The sequence below is a fragment of the Ursus arctos genome, unplaced genomic scaffold (genome assembly GCF_023065955.2).
Source record: "Ursus arctos isolate Adak ecotype North America unplaced genomic scaffold, UrsArc2.0 scaffold_26, whole genome shotgun sequence".
Taxonomy (NCBI): domain Eukaryota; kingdom Metazoa; phylum Chordata; class Mammalia; order Carnivora; family Ursidae; genus Ursus; species Ursus arctos.
The window spans coordinates 17,686,478-17,714,210 of record NW_026622941.1 but is presented as its reverse complement, the minus strand read 5'-3'; the positions used below and the strand labels follow the sequence as shown (position 1 = coordinate 17,714,210).

Sequence of the window (27,733 nt, the reverse complement as noted above, 5' to 3'; positions counted from 1 at the left end):
TCCCATTCAAGAAATTAGACTCAAAATATCATTACGGTCATGGGAAGAACATAACAACCATTGCTTTTTAAAAACTATCTAGATTGATAAATAAACTTCAGTCACCTCAATTAGTGTATTCAAGGCAAACACCAGACGCTCATTAGGCCAAGTTATATAAACAGCAACAAAGAGAAAACAAGATGCCAAAAATCAAGAGAATAATCAATAAGAAGAGCTGCATGAATTAACTTCTGTACTGTGGATCAAGTCGTGCAGCTGTTAAAAAAATAACAGAAGAGAAAGAACTGTGTGTCCTGTCATGGGAAATATCTATGATGTGTGTATATTATCTTGGGTAAAGAAAGCAGGGAAGAGAACAGTAAATGTTAACAGTATGGGTAAAGGCTACTTTCGTTTTTTACTTTACACCACTATGTGTTAAATTGTTTTGATACCATGTATAGTTATGTAATTAACAAAAAAAAAAAAAGGAAATGGGAAAGGGAAGAAGGGGTGGGAGGAAGGGAAAAGAAAATGGAAGGGAAATAATAGGAGTTGGGAACAAGATGACAGATTTATGGGCTGGCAGTGTGATGGGGAGACATCTGGAGTGAGATGTCCCCAGATTGGAGTCCTACTCCGACTACCGAATTTGGACAAGTTAAACTCTCCAAGGTTCAGTTTACTCATGTGTTGAGTGAGCAGAACACTATTTTTTACCCTATGGAGTTACTGAGAGCATTAAACGAGCCAATTTTTGAAATGCGCCTAGCACAAAGCCTGAAATGGTGTGAGTGCCCAATGAATGGCAGCAATCGCTATTTTCTAAAATTAAAATGCAAAAATAACTTCACCTCTAAATCTCTTCCTCTTGATACCATAATCTTAATGTATATTCCGTTTGGTATAAATTCTTCTCCTTAGTTTAGAAAACCAGGTTTTAAACAATGACCACAAAGTCACTCTGGCAGGGCAACATATGCTGGCAGTACTATCAGAAATATATTTCACCCGGGATTTCCTCATTCACCTGCACATCAGTATCTAGCTCCTTCTCCTTGCTCATACAGCCCTGAGCCCTAAACTTTGTGCTAATTATCTGGAAATTTCATTTCTCAATTTATCTGCAGCGTATCATTAAGACTGGTAAGTACCTGTCTCTCATCAAGTCATTCTGCAGAAGGATAGCAAGTCTCAAGATTGTACTTCCATGTTAACACAAAAAGGCAAAAACCCTAACCATAAGCCAGAACAGATTTCAAAGTAAATAATAAAATTCGTAACTTCTAATTCAGAGTAAGAAATAAATTAAAATGTTTAAATTGTTTTTCACAATAACCTAATTCAGTCAACATAATGTTCACATTTGCTTTTCAAATGCTGGCTTCATGGGTTCCCACATGGGCCCTATTCAAAGCTCATGAATTTTCTTAATAAGCAAAGTCTTGCCTAATGAAGCATTATTCTTGCAAATCTTATGATATTCTGTCCCTCCCTCTTCTAATTAATAGGACTTTTCTAAAAAATTAAAAACACTGTTAACATTGCACCCTCTTTTATGTTTAAAAGTTCACTTACACGCTACTGTCCTTAGATTTATGCATCTCATCAACACTCCAAAATCTAATCTTGTATTTAAAAGTCTAAAATCCAGAGCAAGCATCAATAAACTTATTCTTCAAATGACAGTAATATTTTAGACTTTGTGCACAGTCTTTGTCACAAAACTATTGCCTCTGCTACCGCAATGAGAAAGCAGTCACAGACAATGTGGAAACAGATGAATGTGGCTGTGTTCTAACAAAACTTTATTTATAAAAACAGGCAGCATGCTGGATTTGGTCCACAGGCCCCTGCTGCCAAATCCTAATCTAGAGCATTAAGTGGAATATTATGACAATCTTCTATCTACTCTTTAAAGGTTAAGTAACACATGTCTCTGCCCAACTGGTTTAATAGGTTGTTTTACTTGTTAATGATTAGCATTTGTCAATTTTACTGAGAGTAAATTATTTTCTATTCTTACTAATTTCATTTAGGGTCTTCCCAGTATTTAACTACTTTTTCACAGTTCTGTACTTAGCTAACTAAAAAGAACTTGCTTAATCATTCAGTATTTCATCAAGAATCCCATTTTCTGAAACTTAACATTTTTTATACCTTTAAACTCTCTCCAAAATTCCTGTGAAAAGTAGAACTGTCAATACTTCTCTGCAAATGCTTTATAAGATTCAAAAATAAAACAAGCAATTACATGTTTACTTTTTCCTTTCTTAAAAATTCAAGGCAACCATTAATGAAGATATCCATTCATGGTATATGGTAGCTAGTCTCTAAGATATCCCCCAAGGATCCTCACCTCCTGGTATTCACGCCCTTGTAGTCCCCTCCACGGCAGCTTCTGTCTCGGTCTCTTGGATAGCTCACTCTGGGCAAAGCCAGGTGCCAGGTCATGAGGGCACAGAACCCTGTGGAAAGGCCCACATGGAGAGAGACCAACTACCCAGCCCCAACATGCCAGCCATGTGATCCTCAAACTTTCAGAGACTGAAGCTCCAGCCAATATGGAACTAAAACCTCATGAGACACCCTAAGCCAGAACCACCCAACCAAGCGGCTCCAGAATTCTTGCCCCACAGGAACCGTGAATAATAAGAAATGATTACCGTACTAAGTTTAGGGGTGATTTGAGGACACAGTGGATCCTCCTCACCCGATTAGATTACGATTTAGCTTATATATAACTTAAGGAATATTTTGGTTCGTGGCAGCCCAAGCTGATAAACAAACATCCTGTCTTGCAATGAGATGAGTTCAGGGGACAAGACCGGTATTACCAATAACCATTTAGGCTGTACAGTAGTGATGACTGCTTGCTGTTTGCTCAACAGCATTCAATGTTAACTCGATGCTTGCTGTGTGGAAAGCTTTGTGCCAGGATATAAAGATAATTTCATTTCTCCATATGGGCAACATGACCCATGGTAACAGTTACCTGCAAAAAACAATCCTTACTTCACCTCCATCGGAGCCCATGTAAATCTCACTGTTGCACATGTCAGTACTTGTAAACCCTTGTCTAACCCATTAGAGGATAATGAAATGCAGTTAATGGGATGTTTTCTACCAGCATTTTAAAATAATGAAACAGAAGAGAAGATAAAGGTAATAACGGGGAAAAGTATTTTTTCATTTCAGTTTTTTAATTTATTTTTAAAGATTTTATCTATTATTTGACAGAGAGGCAGCGAGCGAGAGAGGGAACACAAGCAGGGGGAGTGGGAGAGGAAGAAGCAGGCTCCCAGCAGAGGAGCCTGATGCAGGGCTTGATCCCAAGACCCTAGGATCAGGCCCTGAGCGGAAGGCAGACGCTTAATGACTGAGCCACCCAGGTACCCCTCATTTCAGTTTTATATAAAAAAAAATTATTTGTATATTTGTATGTGGACAATACATCATGCAATAATATGTATTTCTTACCGTGGATCATGGTCAAAAAAGTTTAAAACCAGTGACATAAAATACGAATGGTAACATCCTTAGGAACTAAGGATGAGTCACCATGTTCCCAGTTCTCACCCATCATGTTCTTTTCTGACTTCTGCCTGCCTGCTAAATGCCTGGGCTTTACTGCTCATTTTATTTTCACGTTGAGATTTTAAAATCCCTGTGGAAGTTGGCTCTGGCCCAGCTGTTTTTTTCCTAATCTCAGTCCTGTCCACTTTGAAAATAGGGAAGTCCCTTCTCCTTGGGGATACCCCTTTTAAAACACACTTAGCGGCTGGCTCAAAAGAGTGAGGCAAGTAATAAGAGGAAGATCATACACGGAACTTCAAATGACCTGAGATCACTGAAATTTCTGACTAAATGAATCATATTCACTTCTCCAACATGCTAAAAATAGATATCCCTGACTTATAAGGTTGGTACTCTATAATGTTCCAGAAACAATTATATTTTCCCCTAGGTGGACTTTCAGATTGTTATGACTTATATGCAGTACATAAAGTTCGATGCTTTTATGACAAGGGCTGCGGACATAGGAAGTATCTTGAGTCCAAGAATAATCTCCCAGCTCTCTCTTCTGTAGCGCCTGGCACAGACTTTGCATTAAACTGATAAATGAACAAATATATATATTTTAAAGATTTTATTCATTTATTTGAGAGAGACAGAGAGCACGAGCAGGGGGAGGGGCAATAGGAGAGGGATAAGTAGACTCCCCGGCCAAGCAGGGAGGCCGATGTGGGGATCAATGTCAGGACCCTGAGAGCATGACCTGAGCCAAAGTCAGATGCTTAACCAACTGAGCCACCCAGGTGCCCCATGAACAAATATTTTTAAAAAGACATTTTGGGAAATTAAAAAAAAAATTATCCATTCAAGTGATAATTCATTTACTTATTTATAATGCTTTAAGAGAAAGGCACTGTTATCCATAATGAAGTTTTCCTAGCTTTAAACCAGTATTTCTACCACTGAAAATAAAAATACTAATAAATAGAGCTAAACACTTCTTTGAATTAATAGGAAGATTTCGAGATTACTCCAAAATGAGTCAGGATAAGCAAAAAGGTCAGGGTAATGATTCTATTGTGCACTGATGGTTTTCTTTTTACCAAAAAGGCACAATGAAGCTTCAGAGAAGCTATGGGAAAAATGATACTAAGACTCAGCTGATTAATAACTTCTAAAAAACAAGCTACAAAGAGGAAATGGGGAATCAACATGCTGTAACCAGACCTCAACATTTAATAAGGAAATGGATTGATGTCTTTGGAAAAGCACAGAAAAGCAAGTAATCAAATTCCTCTAGAATGAGATCAAGAAAAGAAGGGGGAGGCATTAAATCACAAAAAGCTCTAACGAAAAAAAAGTTCTGGCTTTTTCCAAAGTTCGTTTTCTAAGCAACATTCTGATTTTTATCAATTATTCAAAAACCAGTTGTTTTTCATGTCAATAAAATTTTAGCAGTTATGTCATCCTCATCGTATCATTGGTCTAAACAAGACTTAAGAACTTGTCCTCTAGTCTGTTCATTGGTCTAAATTGCAGAATACGTTGGCATTTGCCAAATTTATTTTTCTAGCCCACTCTGAGTTCCAGACTAATAAACCCAACTGCCTGCCTGAAATCCCTACTTGGGTTTTCCCACAACCATTTCAAACTTAACCTACCAAGAAGCGAATCTCTTGGCCTCCCCATCCTTGAATCCACAACTCTTTCTCATTCCCCACCTTGCCCCACCCTCCAAAAAAGAATATACCATTTTTTCATTTCAAAATATGGGACTTCCAACCCAGCTGCCAAAGTCACAAAGCTGAGAATTATTCTTCCTGTGTAATCCAAAAAAATCCTGTGTGTGTGACCCCTGAAATCTCTCTCCAATTAGTCTACTTTCCTGTATCTCTGCTGACACTCCCTTACTTCATGCACCACATTTTCTCATTTGGACAAATGCAATAGCTTCCTAACTATTCTCCTTTTTCTATTTTAAGACTCACATCATTTAATTCTCCACCCAGCAGCCAGACAGAGTAATATACAAAATACAACTCTTTTATCAAAAACCTTCAGTTTCCCACAGCACCTGAAATAAAGTGCTAAGACCTTAATTGGGCTGTAAGTCCTTGTGGTGTGGCCCCTGGCCCTGTCTCCAGCTGCAGACTGGGGGGGGGGGGGCTCACTCCCTCCTCCAGGGAATCCAGCTGCTTTCTTTACAGCCTACAAGGCTCTTCCTGAGCAAACTAACTCCCCTTACTTATCTGTCAGGGGTCAGCTTAAGTACTTAAAAATATACTTATATATTTACCTCTGTGGTTATTAGTCTAATGTCCATCCATTTCTCTTCTGTGCTGACAGCTGCAAAAATTCAGTGACAGTGCCTATTTTGTTCAACATGGACCCCAGAAGCCACCAGAGGCTTTGGTATATAATAGAAGCCCAGTAAATATTTGTTCAGTGAAAGGACTTTCCTTTAAATTTATCTTACCACTAAGATTACATCACGTCTTTATATAGAAATTATATATGTAAATAATCACAAGATAAAATAAGAAATGAATAAACTCATAAGAAAAGAACAGACAATTAAATACGTTCTAAAGAAAATAATCTCAACGTATAATGTATTATAAATCTATCCATTTGCCTTTCAGGATTAAAACTTATGAATACATTAATTTCATAAGTCAAATTTGCAAAATAAGACCTTAAAGATAAATAAGCTTTACAGACTATTATATAGTTATTCCATGGAAACATTTACTCTAGGTTGGCTCTTACCGGAAGCATCAATAAAACTGCAGAGCCAGGAACATCATTTCTAATATGATTTGTTCCTAAAATGGTACTGAAATGATTAGATGAAAAACAGATCAATACAATTTTAAATTGTTTATATTTTAAATTGTTTTAAATTTTTTATTTTAATATTTTAAATTGTTTATATCCTTCTATATTTTTCTTTCTCTCTTTTTTTAAATTTTTTTTTGTTATATTATGTTAGTCACCATACAGTACATCCCCGGTTTCTGATGTAAAGTTCGATGGTTCATTAGTTGCGTATAACACCCAGTGCACCATGCAATACGTGCCCTCCTTACTACCCATCACCAGTCTATCCCATTCCCCCACCCCCTCCCCTCTGAAGCCCTCAGTTTGTTTCTAAGAGTCCATAGTCTCTCATGCTTCATTCCCCCTTCTGATACCCCCCTTTCTTTATCCCTTTCTTCCCCTACTGATCTTCCTAGTTCTTATGTTCCATGGATGAGAGAAATCATATAATTGTCTTTCTCTGCTTGACTTATTTCACTTAGCATTATCTCCTCCAGTGCCGTCCATGTTGCAGCAAATGTTGAGAAATGGTTCTTTCTGATAGCTGAGTAATATACCATTGTATATATGGACCACAACTTCTTAATCCAGTCATCTGTTGAAGGGCATCTCGGTTCCTTTCATGATTTAGCTATTGTGGACAATGCTGCTATGAACATTGGGGTGCATATGGCCCTTCTCTTCACTACGTCTGTATCTTTGGGGTAAACACCCAGTAGTGCAATGGCTGGGTCATAGGGTAGCTCAATTTTTAACTTTTTAAGGGACCTCCACACTGTTTTCCAGAGTGGCTGTACCAACTTGCATTCCCACCAACAATGTAGGAGGGATCCCCTTTCTCCACATCCTCGCCAGCAATTGTTGTTTCTTGCCTTGTCAATTTTTGCCATTCTAACTGGCGTAAGGTGGTATCTTAGTGTGGTTTTGATTTGAATTTCCCTGATGGCTAATGATTTTGAACATTTTTTCATGTGTCTGTTAGCCATTTGTATGTCATCATTGGAAAAGTGTCTGTTCATATCTTCTGCCCATTTTATGATTTGTTTATTTATTTCTCACACATTGAGTTTGAGAAGTTCTTTGTAGATCTTGGATACCAGTCTTTTATCTGTAGCATCATTAGCAAATATCTTCTCCCATTCCGTGGGCTGCCTCTTAGTTTTTTTGACTGTTTCCTTGGCTGTGCAGAAGCTTTTTATCTTGATGAAGTCCCACAAGTTCATTTTATCTTTTGTTTCTCTTGCCTTTGGAGATGTGTCATGAAAAAGGTTGCTGTGGCCGATGTTGTAGAGGTTGCTGCCTATGTTCTCCTCTGGGATTTTGATGGATTCCTGTCTCACATCGAGGTCTTTTGTCCATTTGGAGTTTATCTTTGTGTATGGTGTGAGATAGTGGTCAAGTTTCATTCTTTTGCATGTAGCTGTCCAATTTTCCCAGCACCATTTATTGAAGAGAGTGTCTTTTTTCCACTGGATGTTTTTTCCTGCTTTATCAAAGATTAGTTGCCCAAAGAGCCGAGGGTCCATTTCTGGGTTCTCTATTCTGTTCCATTGGTCTACGTGTCTGTTTCTGTGCCAGTACCATGCTGTCTTTGCGACCACAGCTTTGTAGTACAGCTCAAAATCCAGCATTGTGATGCCCCCAGCTTTGTTTTTCCTTTTCAACAGTTCCTTGGCGATTCGGGGCCTTTTCTGTTTCCATACAAATTTAAGGACTATTTCTTCCAGTTCTTTGAAAAATGTCATCGGTATTTTGATCGGGAGAGCACTGAAAGTGTAGATTGCTTTGGGTAGCATGGACATTTTAACTATGTTAATTCTTCCGATCCATGAGCATGGAATATTTTTCCATCTTTTTGTGTCTTCCTCAATGTCTTTCAAGAGTGATTTATCGTTTCTAGAATATAGGTCCTTTACGTCTCTGGTTAAGTTAATTCCAAGGTAACGTATGGTTTTTGGTGCTATTGTAAATGGGATGGATTCCCTAATTTCTCTTTCTTCAGTCTCATTATTCGTGTATAGAAATGCAACTGATTTCTGAGCACTGATTTTTGTATCCCGCCACATTACTGAATTGCTCTATAACTTCTAATAGTTTGGGAGTGGATTCTTTTGGGTTTTCCATATAGAGTATCATGTCATCTGCGAAGAGAGACAGTTTGACTTCTTCTTTGCCGATTTGGATACCTTTTATCCCTTTTTGTTGTCTGATTGCTGTTGCAAGGACTTCTAGTACTATGTTGAATAATAGTGGCGAGAGTGGGCATCCTTGTCGTGTTCTTGATCTTAAGGGAAAGGCTTCCAGCTTTTCCCCATTGAGAATGATATTTGCTGTAGGCTTTTCATAGATGGTTTTTATGAGATTGAGGAATGTGCCCTCTATCCCTATACTCTGAAAGGTTTTAATCAGGAAAGGATGCTGTATTTTGTCAAATGCTTTTTTCTGCATCTATTGAGAGAATCATATGATTTTTGAATTTTTCTTTCTGGATAAAATCTAAGACGCTGATAGATTTGCGAATGTTGAACCACCCTTGCATCCCAGGGATGAATTCCACTTGGTCATGATGGATAATCCTTTTAATGTACTGTTGGATTCTATGAGCCAGGATCTTGTTGAGGATTTTGGCGTCCATATTCATTAGGGAAATCGGTCTATAATACTCCTTTTTGAGGGGGTCTTTGCCTGGTTTGGGGATCAAGGTAATATTGGCCTCATAGAATGAGTTTGGTAGCTTTCCTTCTGTTTCTATTTTTTGAAATAGCTTTAGGAGAATAGGTATTATTTCTTCTTTGAATGTTTGGTAGAATTCCCCAGGAAAACCATCCGGGCCTGGAGTTTTGTTTTTTGGAAGGTTGTTTATCACTGACTCAATCTCTTCATAATTAATTGGCCTGTTTAAAAAATCAATTTCTTCCTGTTTCAGTCTTGGTAGTTTAAAGGTTTCCAGGAAGGCCTCCATCTCTTCTAGATGGCTTAATTTATTGGCATAAAGCTGCTGATAAAAGTTTCTAATAATCCTTCCAATTTCATTGGTGTTGGCTGTGACCTCTCCTTTTTCATTCATAATTTTATTAATTTGGGTCCTTTCTCTATTCTTTTGGATAAATCTTGCCAGTGGTCTGTCAATTTTATTAATTCTCTCAAAGAACCAGCTTCTAGTTCTGTTGATCTGCTCTACCGTACTCCTGGTTTCTAATTCATTGATTTCTGCTCTAATCTTGGTCAACTGCTTCCTCGTGCGTGGATTAGGCCTGTTCTTCTGTTGCTGTTCCAGCTTCTTGAGGTGAGAATATAAAAACTGAATTTTAGATTATTCTATTCTTTTGAGTGAGGCTTGGATGGCTATGTATTTCCCCCTTAGGACTGCCTTTGCAGTATCCCATAGGTTTTGGACCGTTGTGTTTTCGTTCTCGTTGGTCTCCATAAATTGTTTAAATTTCGAATCATTCCTGAGCAGGATGGTTCTTAGTCTCCAAGTGTTTGAGTTTCTTCCAAATTTTTCCTTGTGGTTGAGTTCCAATTTCAAAGCGTTGTGGTCTGAGAATATGCAGGGAATAATTTCAGTCTTTTGGTACTGGTTGAGACCTGTTTTGTGTCCCAGAACATGGTCTATTCTTGAGAATGTTCCATGGGCATTAGAATAGAATGAGTATTCTTTGGTTTTGGGGTGTAGTGTTCTATATATATCTATGAGTTGGCTTGTGTATCTTGCTGCTCCCCTGTTGGGGGCATATATATTTATAATTGTCATATCCACTTGCTGGATACATCCTTTAAGAATAATATAGTGCCCTTCTGTGTCTCTAACTATAGTCTTTAGTGTAAAATCCAATCTGTCTGATATGAGAATTGCTACCCAAGCTTTCTTTTGGGGTCCATTGGCGTGAAACATGGTATTCCATCCCTTTACTTTCAGTCTGAATATCTTTAGGTTCAAAATGAGTCTCTTGTAGACAGCAAATGGATGGGTCATGTCTTTTTATCCAATCTGCAACCCTGTGACATTTTATGGGAGCATTTAGGCCACTTGCATTGAGACTGAATATTGAGAGAGATGATTTTAATGATGCCATGTTGCCAGTGAAGTCTTTGTTTCTATCGATTGTGACTTTCTGTTCTGTATCACTCTTGGGGCCTTTTTACCTTTATAGAACCCCCCTTAATATCTCCTGTAGGGCTGGTTTCGTGGTTATGAAATTGGTCAATGACTGGGGATTCTGGAAGGTCTTTATTTCTCCATCAATTCTGAATGACAGCCTTGCTGGATAAAGGATCCTTGGCTGCATGTTTTTCTCTGAAAGGGCTTTAAAAATGCCCCCCCCCCAACCCTTTCTCTCATTCCAGGTCTATGTCTGACGTAATTCTGATACCTTTGCCTTGGTACGTGAGAAATTTCTTTGCCCTGGCCGCTTTCAATACTGTATCCTTGGATCTAATATTTGCGAATTGCACTATGACGTGACGTGGCGTAGGTTTGTCGTGGTTGAGCTTGGGAGGGGTCCTTTCTGCCTCTTGGACACAAATGTTTATTTCCCTTGCTAGATTAGGGAAGTTTTCAGCTACAATTTGTTCAAATATCTCTTCTAGACCTCTGTTTTTCTCCACCCCTTCGGGGATGCCGATGATTCTGACATTGGAACGTTTCATTGAGTCAGTAATCTCCTGTAACCTACATTCTTGAGCGTGGATTTTTTTAAGTCCAGATTCTATTTTAGCTTTCTCTTCTACTAACCCATCCTCCAATTCGCTGATACATTCTTCTGCCTCATTCACCCTGGCCGTCAGAGCCTCTAGTTTTTTGACTGCATTTGGCTCATAGAATTTTTAATTTCTGCCAGATTCGCTCTCATTTCCGCCCTTAGAGATTCTGTATTCTCATTAACATTTTCGTTAATACTTTTTTCAAGTCTACACATCATCTTGACCATCGTTACTCTGAATTCCATTTCTGATAATTTGGTTATATCCATATCCATTAGTTCTGTGGCAGAGGCCACAGACTCATTGTCTTTTCTTTGCTGGGGATTTCTCCTTCTCGTCATTCCGATGAGGAGAGGTTGCGGGGTTGTCCAGAGCCCAAATTATTGACTGGGACCCAGGCCGTGCGCCCTTGTTTTATAGGGATCTTAGGCATGTGGGCTTCTTGATTTTTCAGCCTGCCTTCTGGGGGAGGGGCCTGCCACGCCGATACTCAGGCAACCCTGTTTGGGTAGAGTCTCCGTGTCCCCTGCGAGGGGGGATGGGAATGGGCACAATGTGAGCTGGTATTTCCAGGCTTTTGTTCTCTGGCGGCTTTCCCTGGCGGTTTGCTGTGCCTCTTCTGAGAGTCAGAGCAGCAGTGGCTGAATCTCAGCCTGTCTCAGAACAGAGGTATCGCGGACTGTTCTCCACTGATGTTCTGGCCACTTTAACTGTTTCTGTTGGTGCTGCTCAACCCTGCAGCGTCCCAGGATGTGTGCCCCACACCCGGCGTCCCAGCCCTCAATTCCAGGGCCGGTGTCTCTGTCCTTTGTGTTTCTAACACTGCCAGCAGCGCCCCCCAGTCTCAGTCTGGTTCCAGTGAGCACACTGGAGCTCCGTTTCGGTCTGGTTGCACGCGTTCCCCAGACTGACCGTTCTCAGTCTGCTCTCTCGAGGGTGCTGGTCTGCGAGTCCACCCGCTCCCCTGTGCAGGTGGCTATTGCTTCCCGGCACCCGAACGCGGTAGCTCCCTCCCCTTTCCATTTATCTTCCGATATCGTGCGCGGTTTCACGGCTCCCCACTTCGTATCTCAATACTCAGCACTGGAGATGTTCATTTGTAGAGATCCAGATGTATCTTCCTGCATCTCAGGCTGATTCCGTGGATGTTCAGGCTGGTCTGGTACCTATCCAACTCGACTCAGGGGACCGGATGAAAAAGGGGTCTCCTACTCCTCTGCCATCTTAACTCCCCCTTCTATATTTTTCTTATACATTCACAATGCTGAAAGTATCACTGTTATGTTTTCAAAATGAACATACTATTCTGAAAACAGATGTTATTTATGAAAAAATATATTAAGACAGAAAACAGAGGAGGAAGTAACTTGGGGGGAAGGTAGCAGAGAAGAGTGACAACTTCAATTTTCCTCATTAACTTTACTTCAAAGACCTGATGTTCTTAATACTAAAGTAAAATTCTGGTTTAAACACTTTACTCTCAGTTCTGTTTATATCTGATCTTAATAACCCAGCAATGTTTAAACCTGCAAATGCATGAAGTGGCCACATTCTTCTTATCACCCAATCGACAGTATTATTCCCATTTTTCATCATGACATTCTGAGTTACGACAGGTTATAGACCCAGAATGGTGCTCACTGTTCAAATTAAAATATGCAAGTAACTTGACAAGGAAATCTTTGAAAAACAAGCAGTAGTTTCTATGAAATTTGGTCAGCCATTGCTAAGCATTCTCTCTGCAGAAATATTTCTCACCACTGAGTGGCACAGAAACGTAAATTGAAATAGATCACGTTAAAAAAAATTAAAATGTTATGTGTTCAGATAAGTATGTTCTCATAAAACTCATTTCTGTTACCATTCTTTTCCTATTTCCTTAGTGCTCCATTAAAAAATATTGGCTTGGGAACATGGAGACCTTATCAACATTCTCCCAGGGGAATGAAGAATGAAAATTATATTGACAATGAGCTGATTTTTCAACCCCATATTTCACTCTAAAATACTTCCATTTGAAGATTTTCTTGTGTCTTCTTCACACAGGCCCAAAGTCATTGACTACAGGGTTACAATATGTAGTAGCCAAAATACAAGGTGGCCCCTGGTGATTTTCACGTCCTAGTACTCAAGCCCTTATGCAGACCGCTTGATACATGAAATACACCTGATTGTTACATACAACAGGATACTGCAAAAATGACAAAAGCTTGACTTCTAAGGATAGGTCACTGAAAACACTGTGACTTCCCTCTTGCTCTCTCTTAAATCACTCATCCTGGGTAAAGCCAACCAGATCATCCAGGTCCTCCAGCCCCAGTGAAACCTTCAGGTGATGGCAACCCTGACCAATATCTTGACTGTAATCTCCTGTAAGACTCTGAGCCAGAACTACCCAGCTAAATCACTTCCATTATTCCTGACTCACAGAAACTCTGATATTAAATATTTGCTTGTTGTTTTAAGCTGCTAAGTTTTGAGGTGAATTGTTAGGCAGCAAGAGAACTAAACACCATACTTCATCATTTTTCACCCATCACATACATAACCAATTTGAAGCTCAGTAGGCCTAGAAATGTTACATGTAGACAGGAAACACTTTGTAACCTAAATACAGAATCCCAAAAGTCAGATTTAGACATACTGAAAGCATGCTTTTTGGAATTCCATTTGTAAGACCTCAACTATGTTAACTATTCCCACCAAAGGTCAGGATGCTACCACACCAGACAGGTACTGATGAAGACTGCCATAAAAGAAGATGCCCGCTACATGCCTGATAAATCTGTGAACCAATAAATGAATATCAGAGACAAATGATACCAAGGCTGGTATGATTCATAGCACACACCTTTATTACTTGTTTGCAATGTTTCTTTCAACCACCAGAGGGCAGGAATGGAACAGTTCTTCTTTGGCCTACTAGCACTTAACATAATGCCTAAAGCATAAAGCATTTAGTAGGAATAAAATAAAAATTCTACACAAATGGAGGAAGAGAGAAAAGGATGATGTTTGTTAATAAATGGGAAAAGATTAAGTCTTACTATGATGCCCAAAAAAGCTTCCCGGAGTGTAAACTGAGTTAGAATATAGGACTTCATATACTGAGATCAATTAGTACTAATTCATAAATTTCTTAACTCAATACTAATTCATTAAGGGTATTCTGGAAAGGGAATAAAGCAAAAAAGCACAGCGGAACCCATGACCAGGGCATAGGGAATGTGGACTGGAACTCAAATGCAAGCTGAACTTTTTACTCTTACTCCATTTGTTCTACCTAATTAGAAATTAGTTGGTATTGCTCTTTTCTGAAATGTCTGTTCCTAGGAAACAGTAAATTTAGTATATTAAATTCAGGCATATTCTCACACTAGCCACAAGTGATTGTAACTCAACTTTCTTGCTCTGTATAACCAAAACAGGCATCGTTATGTACCTAAGTAGGAGCTACCTCCAAAGCAGGTGCAGTGTCCAGAAAGAAATAATCACCCTCTCTGTGGCCAGACTCATTAACTCATACCTATTAAGTTACCACAGATGTCACAACGCTCTCTGAAATCTTATCATAGCAAGTACTTTCCAATTGCCCTATTATTTTTAATGTTGCCTTGCAGCAAATAGTTTTTATCAAATATATTTTCAAATATCCAGCATTTTCTATTGAATTGGAAGCTTACTCCTAATAACAAAATTAACAAAATAATTTTCCCTTTTCTTCAAGTTATTTAAGTTAACAAGAGTCAGGGATGACTTCCTATTTGTATTTTATGAGGCCTTTGGCGAATTATGTTGCTTTTATGGTTTATGGTCTGATTCCTAGACCTAAGAATTATGGTTGGCAAGAATATTTATAAGCGAATAGAGACAGATAGTGAATAAAATGGAATCCCAACATTTCGCAAAGGATATCCTTGCTGGAAGAACCTGAAGGAGATAAATGGGTTAACTTTTGATTAATTTAAAAGGCATTAATAAAAATATCCCATCCCTTCAACTATAATAAATAACAAGATGTTATAAGTATGTTTGTAATAAAGACCAAATTGTCCCAAGGATGACCATTAATTAGTTAATGATAACAATACTGAACCTGGATTTATGGAGAAAATCTTGTTGACAGGAATGTTGAACAGAATAAAGCAGAGGCATTTAATTTGGTTCAGGGGGCCTCTACAGATCTGTAAACCCGATTCTTGCATACTTTAAAATACATTAAGACATAAGGCATTCTCTAGGAGAACGAGACTCTTTCACCCTCAAATGACAGAAAATCAAATTCAAAATATCTTAAGGAAAAGAAGGGAATTCACTGGCTCAAATAATTGAAAAATCCAGACGTAGATTCCGTGACTCAACTCCTATGATAAACATGCATATCTGTCTCAGCTCCTTCCCTCCCTTGTGTGCACCGCCACCCCCCCGCCCCGCCGGGGTCTCGGAGATGCTCATCCCATGAGGGCAGCTCTAGGCTTAACCTCTACAGCTTCAATCCAACAGAAGAGATTCTTTTTCTCCAGAGCTTAAGGAAAGTCCCAGGATCAAGTCTCACTGGCCCAGTTACATCATGTACACACCCCTGAGGTCAGGTCTACAACAAATATTCATCCCTAAGACCAGGGCTGACAGTGAGGAAGGAGATACTATACAAGGAAAATATGGATTAGATTCTCGGAAGAAAGAAAGAATGATGGGCAGGAAACAAAATAAATGTAAGTCATCTATGTAAATCCAGTTTCAGAGAGATCCCCTAAAGTTAAAAACCAGTATACAAAGGTTTAAAGAAGAATAGGTACATTTCTCACATGTTACCTTAAACCTAACACTGCACTACATTGCTTATAGTTAAATAACTAATATCGTAATCAAATCCAATGCCTTACTTGGCTTCCTCGATTTAGAAGCATAGCATTTCCCTCCACTGGCTCTATAATGACCTCTTCTTGAAGTTCCGTCTTCTGACTTTGGCTTCCAGGCTATCCATCAGTCAGGGTTCTACAAACTCTCTTTTTCAGGCACTCATTCCCCATTTTCCTCCCTTCTTTTTCTATCTCATTCTATTAGTATTCTATCTTACCTGTCACTTTACTTCAAATGACGCTCAAGTATTCATCTCCAGACCAAAAAAATCCTTAAAAAACTCCCTCCCCATTCCCACATTTCTAAAAACCAAATATATTACCTCAAAGCCCAGGTGCCACACCCCAAATACTTCTCTTTAACAAAACTAGCCCTTCCTCCCTGTCAGTTATCTATCTGAGAAATGATCTGATCACTTCAGGATTCAGCTCAGACACATCTTCCAGGAAGCTTTCCTTCCTTCTCCTCTCCCCCCCAGGCTGAGGTATGTGCTCTCAAAGCACCCTGCAGGCCCCAAGCCCACTGGCACAGTACTCACGCCACTTCGGCGTGATGACTGCTTCACTTCCTGAGTTCTTACACTAGACTACACGCTCGACACCAAGGACACAGTCGAGTCTTCCATCTGTAGCCAACGTGCCAAGCAGAGGGGATGGCACATACGAGGCTCGCAATGAATGTTTAATGGAAAAGGGGTAAAAACTTAATTCGGTTTTTTTTTTGAAAAAACTTAATTGTTATTAAAGATCTATAAATTTAAACTATTTACTACTTGCTAAAAAGGACTGGCAGGGGAAAAAAAAGATTTGTTTGATTTACCATTTGAACAGACTGTGCCTTGGTTAAGGTCTAGCCAACAAGACTGCTACCCAAATCTGTAAAATAAAAGTCAGGGAGAAGAATTAAAGTGAAAAATCACCACTTTCTTCTTTCCTTCTTGGTAAGCCCCCAGGTTTAAAAAAAAAATGACGGTAGACATGGAACACTAGGGAACTCTTCTTTCTCTCCAGGGACTAATAACAGCACTCCATCAACAGGCGCCAGACGTACTTGCTGTCGAGGCCTTCCACCTTCCCTTCCAGCTATCGAGCATCCCAGCTACTATCCCCTGACACACCGAGGGACAGCTGACTGCAAATGACTCAGTCCTTTTCACCAAAAGCCTTTGCTTCTTGGTGATATTCCTCCTAACTTTAAAGTGCCCTTAACCCTTATGACCTGAAGTCTGAGAACTCATCATTTGCTAGTTTCTATGACACTGACCACATTCCTTAATGTCTCATTTAAGAGATTAGGGATTGAATTAATCTGAATGTCTAAATTTTCATATCTTTAAAATGGGAATAACCCTAGCCACCCTGTGGGGTTGTTGACAAAGGTAAGTGAGGAAGCGGGAAAAGCACCTAGAGCCCAGGTGGTGTTTGTAAGAGAGGGAACCAAGATATGGTTCCAGCCACGCCCCGGCATTCATCAAGGACGTGGAGGTTTGCAGCCTTCAAGAACAGGGCGCGTCGTGCCACTTGGCAGCAGCCTTCTCCAACCTACTCCAGGGAGGCATTATTCATACTCATCTTGCTGCACATGTAATTTTAAAATAATCCATTCCTTCTCATGATTCCTAAGATTGTGTAAAATTTTACACATGCTCTGAACTCACCCTTGCTGATTCCCCCCTTGATTGTCCTTCAAGTCAATCAAGTTGTGAAGGCATTATTTTCATTAGCGTTTTTGTAGACTTTAATAAGCAACGATTGGCTCTGTTTCACTGCTATGCACAACTTATAAACCTCAACATTATTGTCTTTGGTTTTCTCCTTAGATTAATTCACATCAACACCAAGTAGCTGCAGTCTGTTCTGTTTTTGGCACCATTATACATAACCTTGGAAACCCTGGCCCACTCAACCTAGTCCTTGATAGCGATCACTACAAATAAAAAACTAAACATGCCATATTTCTGATATTTTATTTATAAGTGTTGGATTGTAGTCCGTTTGTTCGTTCATTATTTATTTATTTATTGGGATGTGTGTGTCTGTTTGAAAACAAAATACTTCTGGTATTTTATTTCCTTTCCACACTTCTGAATGATTTTAGTGGGGTTGCAAAGTGACGCTGATTCGGTATCAACTAGGCATCAGAAATCTGATGAGGAGAGGAGTCTAATCAGTGTCACTTCATCTTGCTATGAACAAATGGAGAGTACTAAAATTAGATTAAAAGTAAATTAAAAAAAAAGGGAAACTTCAGCTTCTATTATTAATTACAAGCAGAACTGCAAAACACGTAGATTTGTTTTCTTAAAACTACCTTTTTTCCACAGAAATTTTGTCATTTAAGTTTCCATATATAAAAACTTTGCACGAAACTGAAGCTTTTCCTTTTGGGGAAAGATCAACCTATAAGAATAAACACAATCAAAACATTAAAAATGTCAAAACTATTTCTCTCACTGGCAATAACAACAGAAAGTAAGTAACAGCTTGGATGGGAAAAAACAAATCTGCTTCTCAGCTCAAACCCCAGAAATGTAAAGAAAAAGTGCCCTCATCTGGCCAAACAAAAAACTTAACATCCTAGCCGCACATACTAACTTCCTCAAGCATAATTTTCAGGGCATTTAATTGGTATAGAAATAAATCTGAAGGTTTAAAAAAAAATAATTAGCAAATCCAACGGTATAAACTTTTTTGCTGTCTTCTACAAATATAACTATTTGCTATTAAAAAACAACTATTTAACTATAAAATATAAAGCAAATTATACAATACAGTCTCTCCCCAACTGGATATATTAGAAATAGAGGAGGAAGAATATATTTTGTTTACCAGTCCTCTTATTTGTAAATCATTCACCATAAAATGGCATAAATAACTTTATATCCTAATGACAAAGCTGATTTATGACTTTCATATGCTATTATCTGGAAAAAATACCTTTGTAAAACTTTAGAGTTCATAATTCTTTTCCTGAGTACTTTTTAAAACTAATCAGCCATTTAAAGTTAAATGTTGGTAAATTACTTCTATTCTCAGCTGACGTCTCTGCCAAACAGACCCAGTGGAGCCCTGAACAGAAATGCCATCTTCGGCAGCGCTGTGACACTAATGTTACAAGTGAAGTGCTACAGATGAGTAATCCTACCATTAACAGTAATGACGATGAGACAATACTAACATTAGAAATCACTCAAATGTTAGCTATTTGCCAGGCCCCGTAGGAGGTAGGCAGATTGCTGCCTCCCCCCGCAAGAAGTCCATGGCCTAATCCCCAGAACCTGTGATTAGGCTACCTTACTACCTCATATGAAAGAAAGGCTTTGCAAATGTGATCAAAATGAAGGAGAGAAGATGGAGAGACTTTTCTGCGTTATCTGGGTGGCCCAATGCAATCACAAGGGCCCTAAAGAGTGGAAGAGGGGGAGGCAGGAGAATCAGAGGGAGGTGTGACTATGGAAGAAGGATTGGATATGCAACATTCTCGCTTTGAAGATGGAGAAAGGAGATCATGAACCAAGGATGTAAGCAGGCTCTAGAAGCTGCAAAAGCAAGCAAATGGATTGCACCCTAACAGCCTCTAGAAAGGGACACAGCCCTGCAACACCTTGACTTCAGCTCAGTGAGTCCTGAGTCGGACACCTGACCTGCAGAACTGCAAGGTGATGAATCCGAGTTTCTGTTGTTTTAAGCCACAAAGTTTATGGCGATTTAACAGCAGCAACAGAAAACCAATACACGTGCTAAACTCAGTTATTCCTCATACTAGTGAGGTAGATACTATTATCAGTCCTACTTTATTTTTTTAGATTTATTTATTTATTTGAGAGAGGGAAGGAGGGAGGGAGAGAGAGTCTCAAGCAGACTCTGTGCTGAGTGTGGAGCCCGACATGGAGCTTGATGGATCCCAGGATCCCACGACACTGAGATCATGACCTGAGCCGAAACCAAGAGTCGGACACACTTAACTGATTGCACCACCCAAGCACCCCATTAACCCTACTTTAGAAAAAGGAAGCTCATACTTAAAAAAGAGAGGGGCACCTGGGTGGTTCAGTCAGTTAAGTGTCAGACTCCATCTCAGCTCAAGTTCTGATCTCAGGGTTGTGAGTTCAGGCCCTGCGTTGGGCTCCACACACAGTGTGGAGTCTACTTAAAGAAAAAAGATAGAGAGAGAGAGAGAGAGAGAGAGATTAGGTTGACTTGTCTGAGGTCGTACAGTTAAATAAACTTCAGACCTGGACATGTCCATCTGCTACCAGTGTCACGAAAGGATGAGGCCCACCTTCTGTATCACTGTCTTCCACCTATAAACATGACACCACCGAGCTCTGGTATTGAAAATGTTCCACTAATTTCTCCTACCCTCAACACCCAATGAGATCTTCCAGTTACTGCTATTTGAAACTATTTACCTCATCTCTCTCCTTGTTCAACCAACATTTGGATCATCATTATCTTCTATGTATTTTCTACTTTCCACATCCACTGGGCCATATCAAAGTAGAACAAATCACTGAATAAAAATATTATTCTAACTCCCTCCCTATTACCAGTTCCAGTCACGCAATGTTCCATTCCAAAGCTTTCAACAGCTCTCCAGTATATAATCAAGTAAAACCTAATTTCTTTCAGGAGTCTGACTTCAGGAATCCTTTAGGGATCTCAAAAGGATCCCATCTTATCTTTTTCCATCTTCACATTATTGCTTCATACGTATTACAAGGCACATCCAAATGTAGTCCTCAAGCCCATATTTTGGCAATGTCTCACTTCTACACCCTTTGTTGTGCTATGATATTTATCTAGAATGTGCGTTTATCAAAAACCATACCCACCCCTTAAAAGTGGCACACCAGCCACAAACCCCTATAGAATTTTGCTTATACCACTCAACCCCATTTGGCTTCAGACATTAAGGACCCAGTTAGGCTAAAGGGGGTGGTATACCATTGTCAACTTTTAGATTAGACATCCTGGGTCCAAATCCAAGCTCTACCACTTTCTAGCTTTGTGATCTAGGGCAATGATTTAGCTTCAATGGTCTAGGTTTCCTTCTCTGAAAAGTGGGAAAAATAATAGTACCCTTCTCATATGGTTGCTCAAGAAATAAATGAATTATGACATGTAGCTGACACATAGATTTTACTATCATTCCCCTAAAGAAGTACCCTACTCCTTCCATCTCAGTCCACTTCACTGGTACACAAATGATGTATCTAACTCATGACCCCAAGATCAAGAGTTACATGCCCTCCCAACTGAGCCAGCCAGGTGCCCCACAAATGACGTATCTAATCATTACCTTCCCTTCTCCTAGAGATCTGGATCTTATGATCCATCCCACAGTGTCAAGCTATACCTCTACTTCCACCAGATGGATCCCAATTCCCTCCTGACTAATCCCCTCACTCCCAGATCAGACACTTAATATATTTTCTTAAGCAAAGATTTACTAATCAGCTTAGATACCGTGACTTTAATAACTGCCCACTATCAAGATTAGCTCTGTAGATGAGTTAGTCCTTTTAGCACCGGCTTCCCCAGAAAACCCCTTTTTCCTACTATTGCATCAACGAAAAAGGTCAACACGCTGTTATTGTTGTTATTGGTATATGTCTTATTCACCTACACAATTATAGGTTTCTTGAGAGCAAGGACTATGAAATAATCATCTCTGAATTTCCCAGACCTAAACACATTTTTATTTTTGATTAAGCTGACAGATGAAATGAGTCACATGTGACTCACAGCTGAGTACCAATCAGCAAAAATAGCTTTTTGTTTACCACCCCTTCCCCAACCACTGGCACTAAAATACAAACACACATACATTTATCCTTGCTTATAATTATAGTAAGTTTTAAAAATGAATGACACCACAATGTTTTCTCAGGTTTTCAGTGACGTATCTTTATTTTACCTTACCTTAATTATTTTAGATTAACGTACTAAAATCTGTTCTGTACAAAGCTTTTAGAAATCATTTTGAAATATCATAATAATAAGATAGGCACATTAATGTTTTCAGTATCACCTTTTATTATACCAAGTTAGGGTACCTTAAGCTTTCAGTCTATACTTCAACACTATGAAATTGTTGGGCTGCATTCAACAAGAGACTTCAAAAAATAACAGAGTACTTGGGGCACCTGCGTGGCTCAGCTGGTTGAGTGACAGACTCTTGATTTCAGCTTGGGTCGTGATCTTGGGGGTTGTGATCTCGGGGTCATGGGATTGAATCCAACATTGGGCTCCGTCCTCAGTAGGGAGTCTGCTTGGGATTTTCTCTCTCCCTGTCTTGCTCCTCCCCTTCCCACACTCTCTTATGTGTACTGTCTCTCACTAAAATAAATGGATAGATTTTTTTTAAAAAGTACTATTTTTCTGCTTCATTTACTCACATGCTTCTCCTTTAACCTTAGCTTAGTGCTAAATTTAACTTGCTTGATACTCTAAGTCGAATTCATGTCTAACTCATGCTAATTTGGTCTGCAGCTATCAAATATTCTATTACCTTCTTCTATTTTATTATGCTTAGTTCAGGCCATCTCAAGTAAATAACAGAATTTTCTTAGAGAAGGAGGTGCTCATTTTAATCTGACATTTTCCACTAGATTAAAGAAGTAAAACTAGGGGTCCCTGGGTGGCCCAGCGAGTTAGGCCTTCGACTCTTGGTTTTGGCTCAGGTCCCGATCTCAGGGTCGTGAGATGGAGCCCATCTCAGGCTCCGCACTCAGCAGAGTCTGCTTCAGATTCTCTCTTCCTCTCCTTCTGCCCCTCCTGCTCTTGCATACACACTCTCTCTCAAATAAATAAATCTTCAAAAATAAAAAAAAAAAAGAAAACCTGATTTGTTTCTTTTTACAATTACTACACAATAACCATAAGATTTCTTTCGATTGCCTTTCCATGTGACACATACAAAACTTTAGAACAGTGGCTCAGAACCCTGACTGTACACATTATAATCATCTATAGAGATCTTTAAAAATAGATCCCCAGGCCCCACACTAGAGGGGTCTGATCTGGTCCGTGTCTGGTCAGCCCAAGTTTAAATGTTGTTGCTGATGACTTTAGAGGAGCCAATAAGAAGCACAGCCTGAGGCATCCTTCCTTTCTTTAAAAGAAAACACTATATGTCGAATATCTATATAAGACATATGTAGACACATATTTAAAATACGTATGTGTCATCTATAATCAGTCATCTCATTGAAACAACTTATGTAACAAACATACTTTAAATCATCACTGTACTGCATATGTCTTTGAAAATATAACTGCAATAATCACTGTCAAATTTTTTCCCTCAAATGATCAGTCCTCACATTGGTGACTTTCTAAAATAAATTTCCAGGTATAATTTTTTGCACATGAAAAGTAATAACACAGCATATACTCTAAATATCTTTAATCCTCGGTATCTGGCCAAATCGTTCCCTATCTGCTTGTTGCCAATTTAAAATTCACTTTCTGGATTAGTCTACAAAACAAGTCCCCCTGTGTTTTATTATTTTTTTGCGTGTGGAGCACCCCAGATTTAGTATGCCTTAGCCCTGAAAATGACTGCCCCCCCCACCCCGCCCCCTTGGGCTGATGGAGGAGTTTTCTGCTGGGCCTGCAAAACAGTCTTGAGAATGAAAATGCCCTTGATGACTGTCAAATGACCTAGTCTTTCAGAGTAAATTTAAATCCCAACGGTCATTTAAAGTCTATATTCAGCTGTTAAGCCCTTTTGGACTCAAATGGCAGACACACATAATAAATCTCAAAGCTGACAGTCTGAGATTTGCTTACTACCTCTGGCACTTCTAAACTCCTAAAAAAATCATCGGCATAACTGCACTCTGATACAAAGCATAAAATGAAGTATAACATTAACTATAGGGTAGAGGAGGGAGGCTCTGAAGACTTTTGCTTAAATAAATGCCAGATTTTCATATATATTTATCAAGATCCATTCTACCTCATTTGAATTATTTTTTATCTCTTTCACACCAAAAAAGAAAAAATAATATTTGGTTACAAATGAGAGGCTGAATTTCCACTCCCTTGAAATTAACTTGCCTGTTACTATTTCAACAAGCCCATTCCTCCCCCATACACCATGGAAAAACCTATATCCTAAAAATCTACATTTAACTAACACTTCATTCGTTTGCAGTTCCAATGGTTTTTCAGGTTCCCCTCCAGTCTTTAGCAAGATGCATAAATTTACAAAATTGTGATCATGGTTGTGTATCATAATTGTTTCTTCTGTTTCAGTATAAATATTGTTAATCAGAGGCCTTTAACAATAATGCATGAGATATTTAAAAAAAAAAAAAGGAAAAGCATTCAAGAATAGTCAGTTTCACATTTAAAAAAAAATTTCCCAAAAAACTGATTTTATGCCAACAAATTAAATGTCTTCCTTTAACATGTAATGTAATCATCAGAGTCATAAGGATTTCTGAAGAAGGTAGTATGTATCTAATTAAAAATTTTCCCTTTCCAGGGCACCTGGGTGGCTCAGTTGGTTAAGCATCTGCCTTCGGCTCAGGTCATGATCCCAGGGTTCTGGGACCGAGCCCCACCTTGGGCTCTCTGCTCAGTGGGGAGCCTGCTTCTCCCTCTCCCTTTGTCTCCTGCTCCCCTACTTGTGCTCTCTCTGTCAAATAAATAAATAAAATTAAAAAAAAAAAACCCTTTTCTATTCCCAATCAGAATAAACTAAGATATGTAAGACAGATTTCTAGATTTCAACTAGATTAACATTTACCACCAGGCACTATAAATAGTTTAACTTCTCCTTAAAAAAAAAAAGAAGGAATTAACGGACATTTTAGCCCATACCTCCACCACAGAGATGAAGAAACTGACACCCAGTAGGGCAGATGCAAGTGATGCTGCAGTGAAAGGTAAGAAGCTGAGTTCTACCACTTTCTGCCCAGCACGGACCTACATCCACCCGAAATCCCTGGACCTATCTCCCCAAACAGAAGCGAGCAGTTTCCAAAAGCTACCGACTGCTACCATATTGCCTCTGTACATCATCATCACAATTTATTTCATTACATGGATTTTGTAACTTCAATTATGAAAACTAAGAATAAAATTAACTCCCACTTGGAAAATGTGCTCAAGCATTCTACCGCATGTCCCACGTCACGTAAACCACACCGTGGCAATCTGTTTCTCTGGGTCTTGATTTCCTTGTTTTTCCATAAATTGAGTATGGGGCCTAGCGTTCAATAATCCCCAAATATGCTACTGTCTTCGACTAACAATGGGATCAGTTTGACATTTTAGCTAATTCTATTGCACTGACTTGGGAATAATAACTTCTGAACAAAATGTGAAAATCAAACCAATTTCCGTTACACTTTTATAAATACCTGGTTTGCTACCAGTGCTTCTGCACACTTCCCTTCATGTCCCAGGCACACAAAGTCAATGATAATACTTGGGCAGCACACTGGAGGCTGCCGGAGGTGGGTGGTGGTGCTGCGGGGGGGGGGGGGGGGGGGGGGGGGGGGGGGGGGGGGGGGGGGGGGGGGGGGGGGGGGGGGGGGGGGGGGGGGGGGGGGGGGGGGGGGGTGCTGCTTGATGGCTCCTGGAACCTGATGGTGACATACCAGCTGTGGGCGCTGTGTGTTTAAGTATGAGATGATGACCCGAGCATGGACTCAACTGCCATAAAGAAGGACTCGCTCACTTCTAAAGCCAGAGCCTGTATTTCCAGAGTTAACTCATAAAGCTATGCAATTAGTCACACACAAACTGATCACCAGCACTGGCTGAATCACTGAAAATATCACTGAAAATTAACAATGGCAGCAAAATATTCCGACCACCAGAAAGAGAAATCAAGCATTTTTGGGTAGGGAAATCATTTATTATTAATTATTCTTAGAATTACAAATGTGCCTATAAATTATAATTATAGATGTTTATGAATGTTTAGCACAGATCTGATTATTCTAAACCAGAAACTGGAAACAAGATATGGAGGGAACCATCACTTGGGCATCTCAGAGTTCAAACAGGCTCCAGATCACTCTCGGTGTGCTTTAAAACCATTACTATGGATTATATAAGCATTATTGCCAAAAGATGAGGCAGAACTTCCTCCTGAGAAAGGACAGGGAGCCGTGAGGGTGCAGATGGGCTGGAGTGGGAGATGAAGGGCTTTGACACTGGGATTCAAAACAAAGCTCATCTACATGACAACTGTCTTACTGCCCTCACCCTTAGTTTCCTTTCCTACCAAAAAGAGCAAATACCATCTTCCTTATCGGGTTTCTCTGAGGATAAGAGATAATACAAGAAACCTGGTTTCTACCAAGTATATCTGGGACTCAAGAAGCATGACTGTAGCTACTTAACTATTTTATGTGCATTACTGTTTACTTAACTATAACTTACAATTCTTTTTACAAGAAGCTTCATAGTATCCATGTTTAATATATTTTTTTAAGATTTATTTATGTTAGAGAGAGAGCATGAGCAGGAGGGGGAGAGGGGGAGAGAATCTCAAGCACACTCCATGTGGACCCTGAGATCACGACTTGAGTCGAAACCAAGAGTCACACAACCAACTGCGCAACCCAGGCGCCCGTGTTCAATATTTTTAAAGGCCACATAATATTCTACCTTGTTATTTCACGGTTTATTCAACAGGAGTCAACTGCTAGACATTTGTATTACATTTATTTTCTACTATTATGAAAAGTTTATTTCCTTAGCATCTAGACGCAGAAATGGAACTACAGAGTCAAAAGATAAGATTACCTTTATGATTTATGCAAACATATTTCTTAGATATCTATCTTCCTAAATGGAAGACTGGGGTGTATGGTTAGAGTTGGGTAGAAGCCTATTGATTTTCAAAAGTTTGCTACTTGAATTTCAATCACTTTAATTGAATCTTAGAACTAAATATGCTTTTTTTTTTTTGAAGGTTTATTTATTCATTTGAGAGAGCGAGAGAGCACACAGATGCGTGCAAGCGGGGGGAGGGGGGGCAAAGGGACAGAATCTTCAAGTAGACTTGGGGCTGAGCCTGGCATGGAGCTTGATCCCACAACCCATGAGATCATGACCTGAGCAGAAACAAAGAGCTGGACGCTCAACTGACTGAGCCACCCAGGTGCCCCTAAACATGTTTTAAAAGAGAAATTAAATTATAAAGAAATCAAGAACAGGCTTTTCAAAATTATTTCAAAATAAGGGAAGATTTCCTCAATTGCAATTACAAAGCAAAATCATTTTAATATTGAACAAACTTTACTGCTTAAATTAAAAAAAAAGATTTTATTTATTTGAGAGAGAGAGAGAGAACACGAGTGGGGGGGGCAGAGGTAGAAGCAGACTCCCCACTGAGCAGGGAGCCCAACCATGTGGGGTTGGGTCCCAGCAGCTTGGGATCATGACCCCAGGGGAAGGCTGACACTCAACTGCTCAACAGACTAAGCCACCCAGGTGCCCCCTGTCTTAAAATTTTTAAACAAAAACAACATATGTGCATAGTCTATATATATTTTTCCTCACAAGATACAGAAGGATTTAAAGTGAAAAGGAAAGTATCGCTGCTCAATACTTCTTATCAAAACTCAATAAAACCCAGAAGTCATTAATATATCCTACTAGAATCTTTAAGTAGAAAAGCATAAATATGTATACTTCTACTAGGACACAAACTGTTCTAAAACTTAATTTTTTTTCCTCTTAGTAAATCTTGGATTTCAGGACATACAGATCTACTGCTATATATATTCTATTATTTTCTATGGTTCAATAATTTATATAACTAGTTCATTATTAAATAATACTTGAGTTTTTGTGTGTGTATAAAAACAAAATTTCAG

General features: G+C 39.2%; 1 protein-coding gene across 8 annotated transcripts in view; it reads right to left on the bottom strand.

Moving 5' to 3' along the window:
- PLEKHA5 (pleckstrin homology domain containing A5) overlaps nucleotides 1-27,733 on the bottom strand; it is a 241,253-nt gene that overhangs the window by 161,655 nt on the left and 51,865 nt on the right. The window contains exon 1 of one of the 8 annotated variants that reach the window (XM_057303247.1): nucleotides 2,342-7,282. The exons of the other annotated variants lie outside the window; for them this stretch is intronic. Within the exon in view, the coding sequence (XP_057159230.1) occupies nucleotides 2,342-2,436 (95 nt within the window). The 5' untranslated portion in view covers nucleotides 2,437-7,282. Of the gene's footprint in view, nucleotides 1-2,341; nucleotides 7,283-27,733 lie in introns of those variants that run through there. 8 annotated transcript variants of the gene reach the window in all.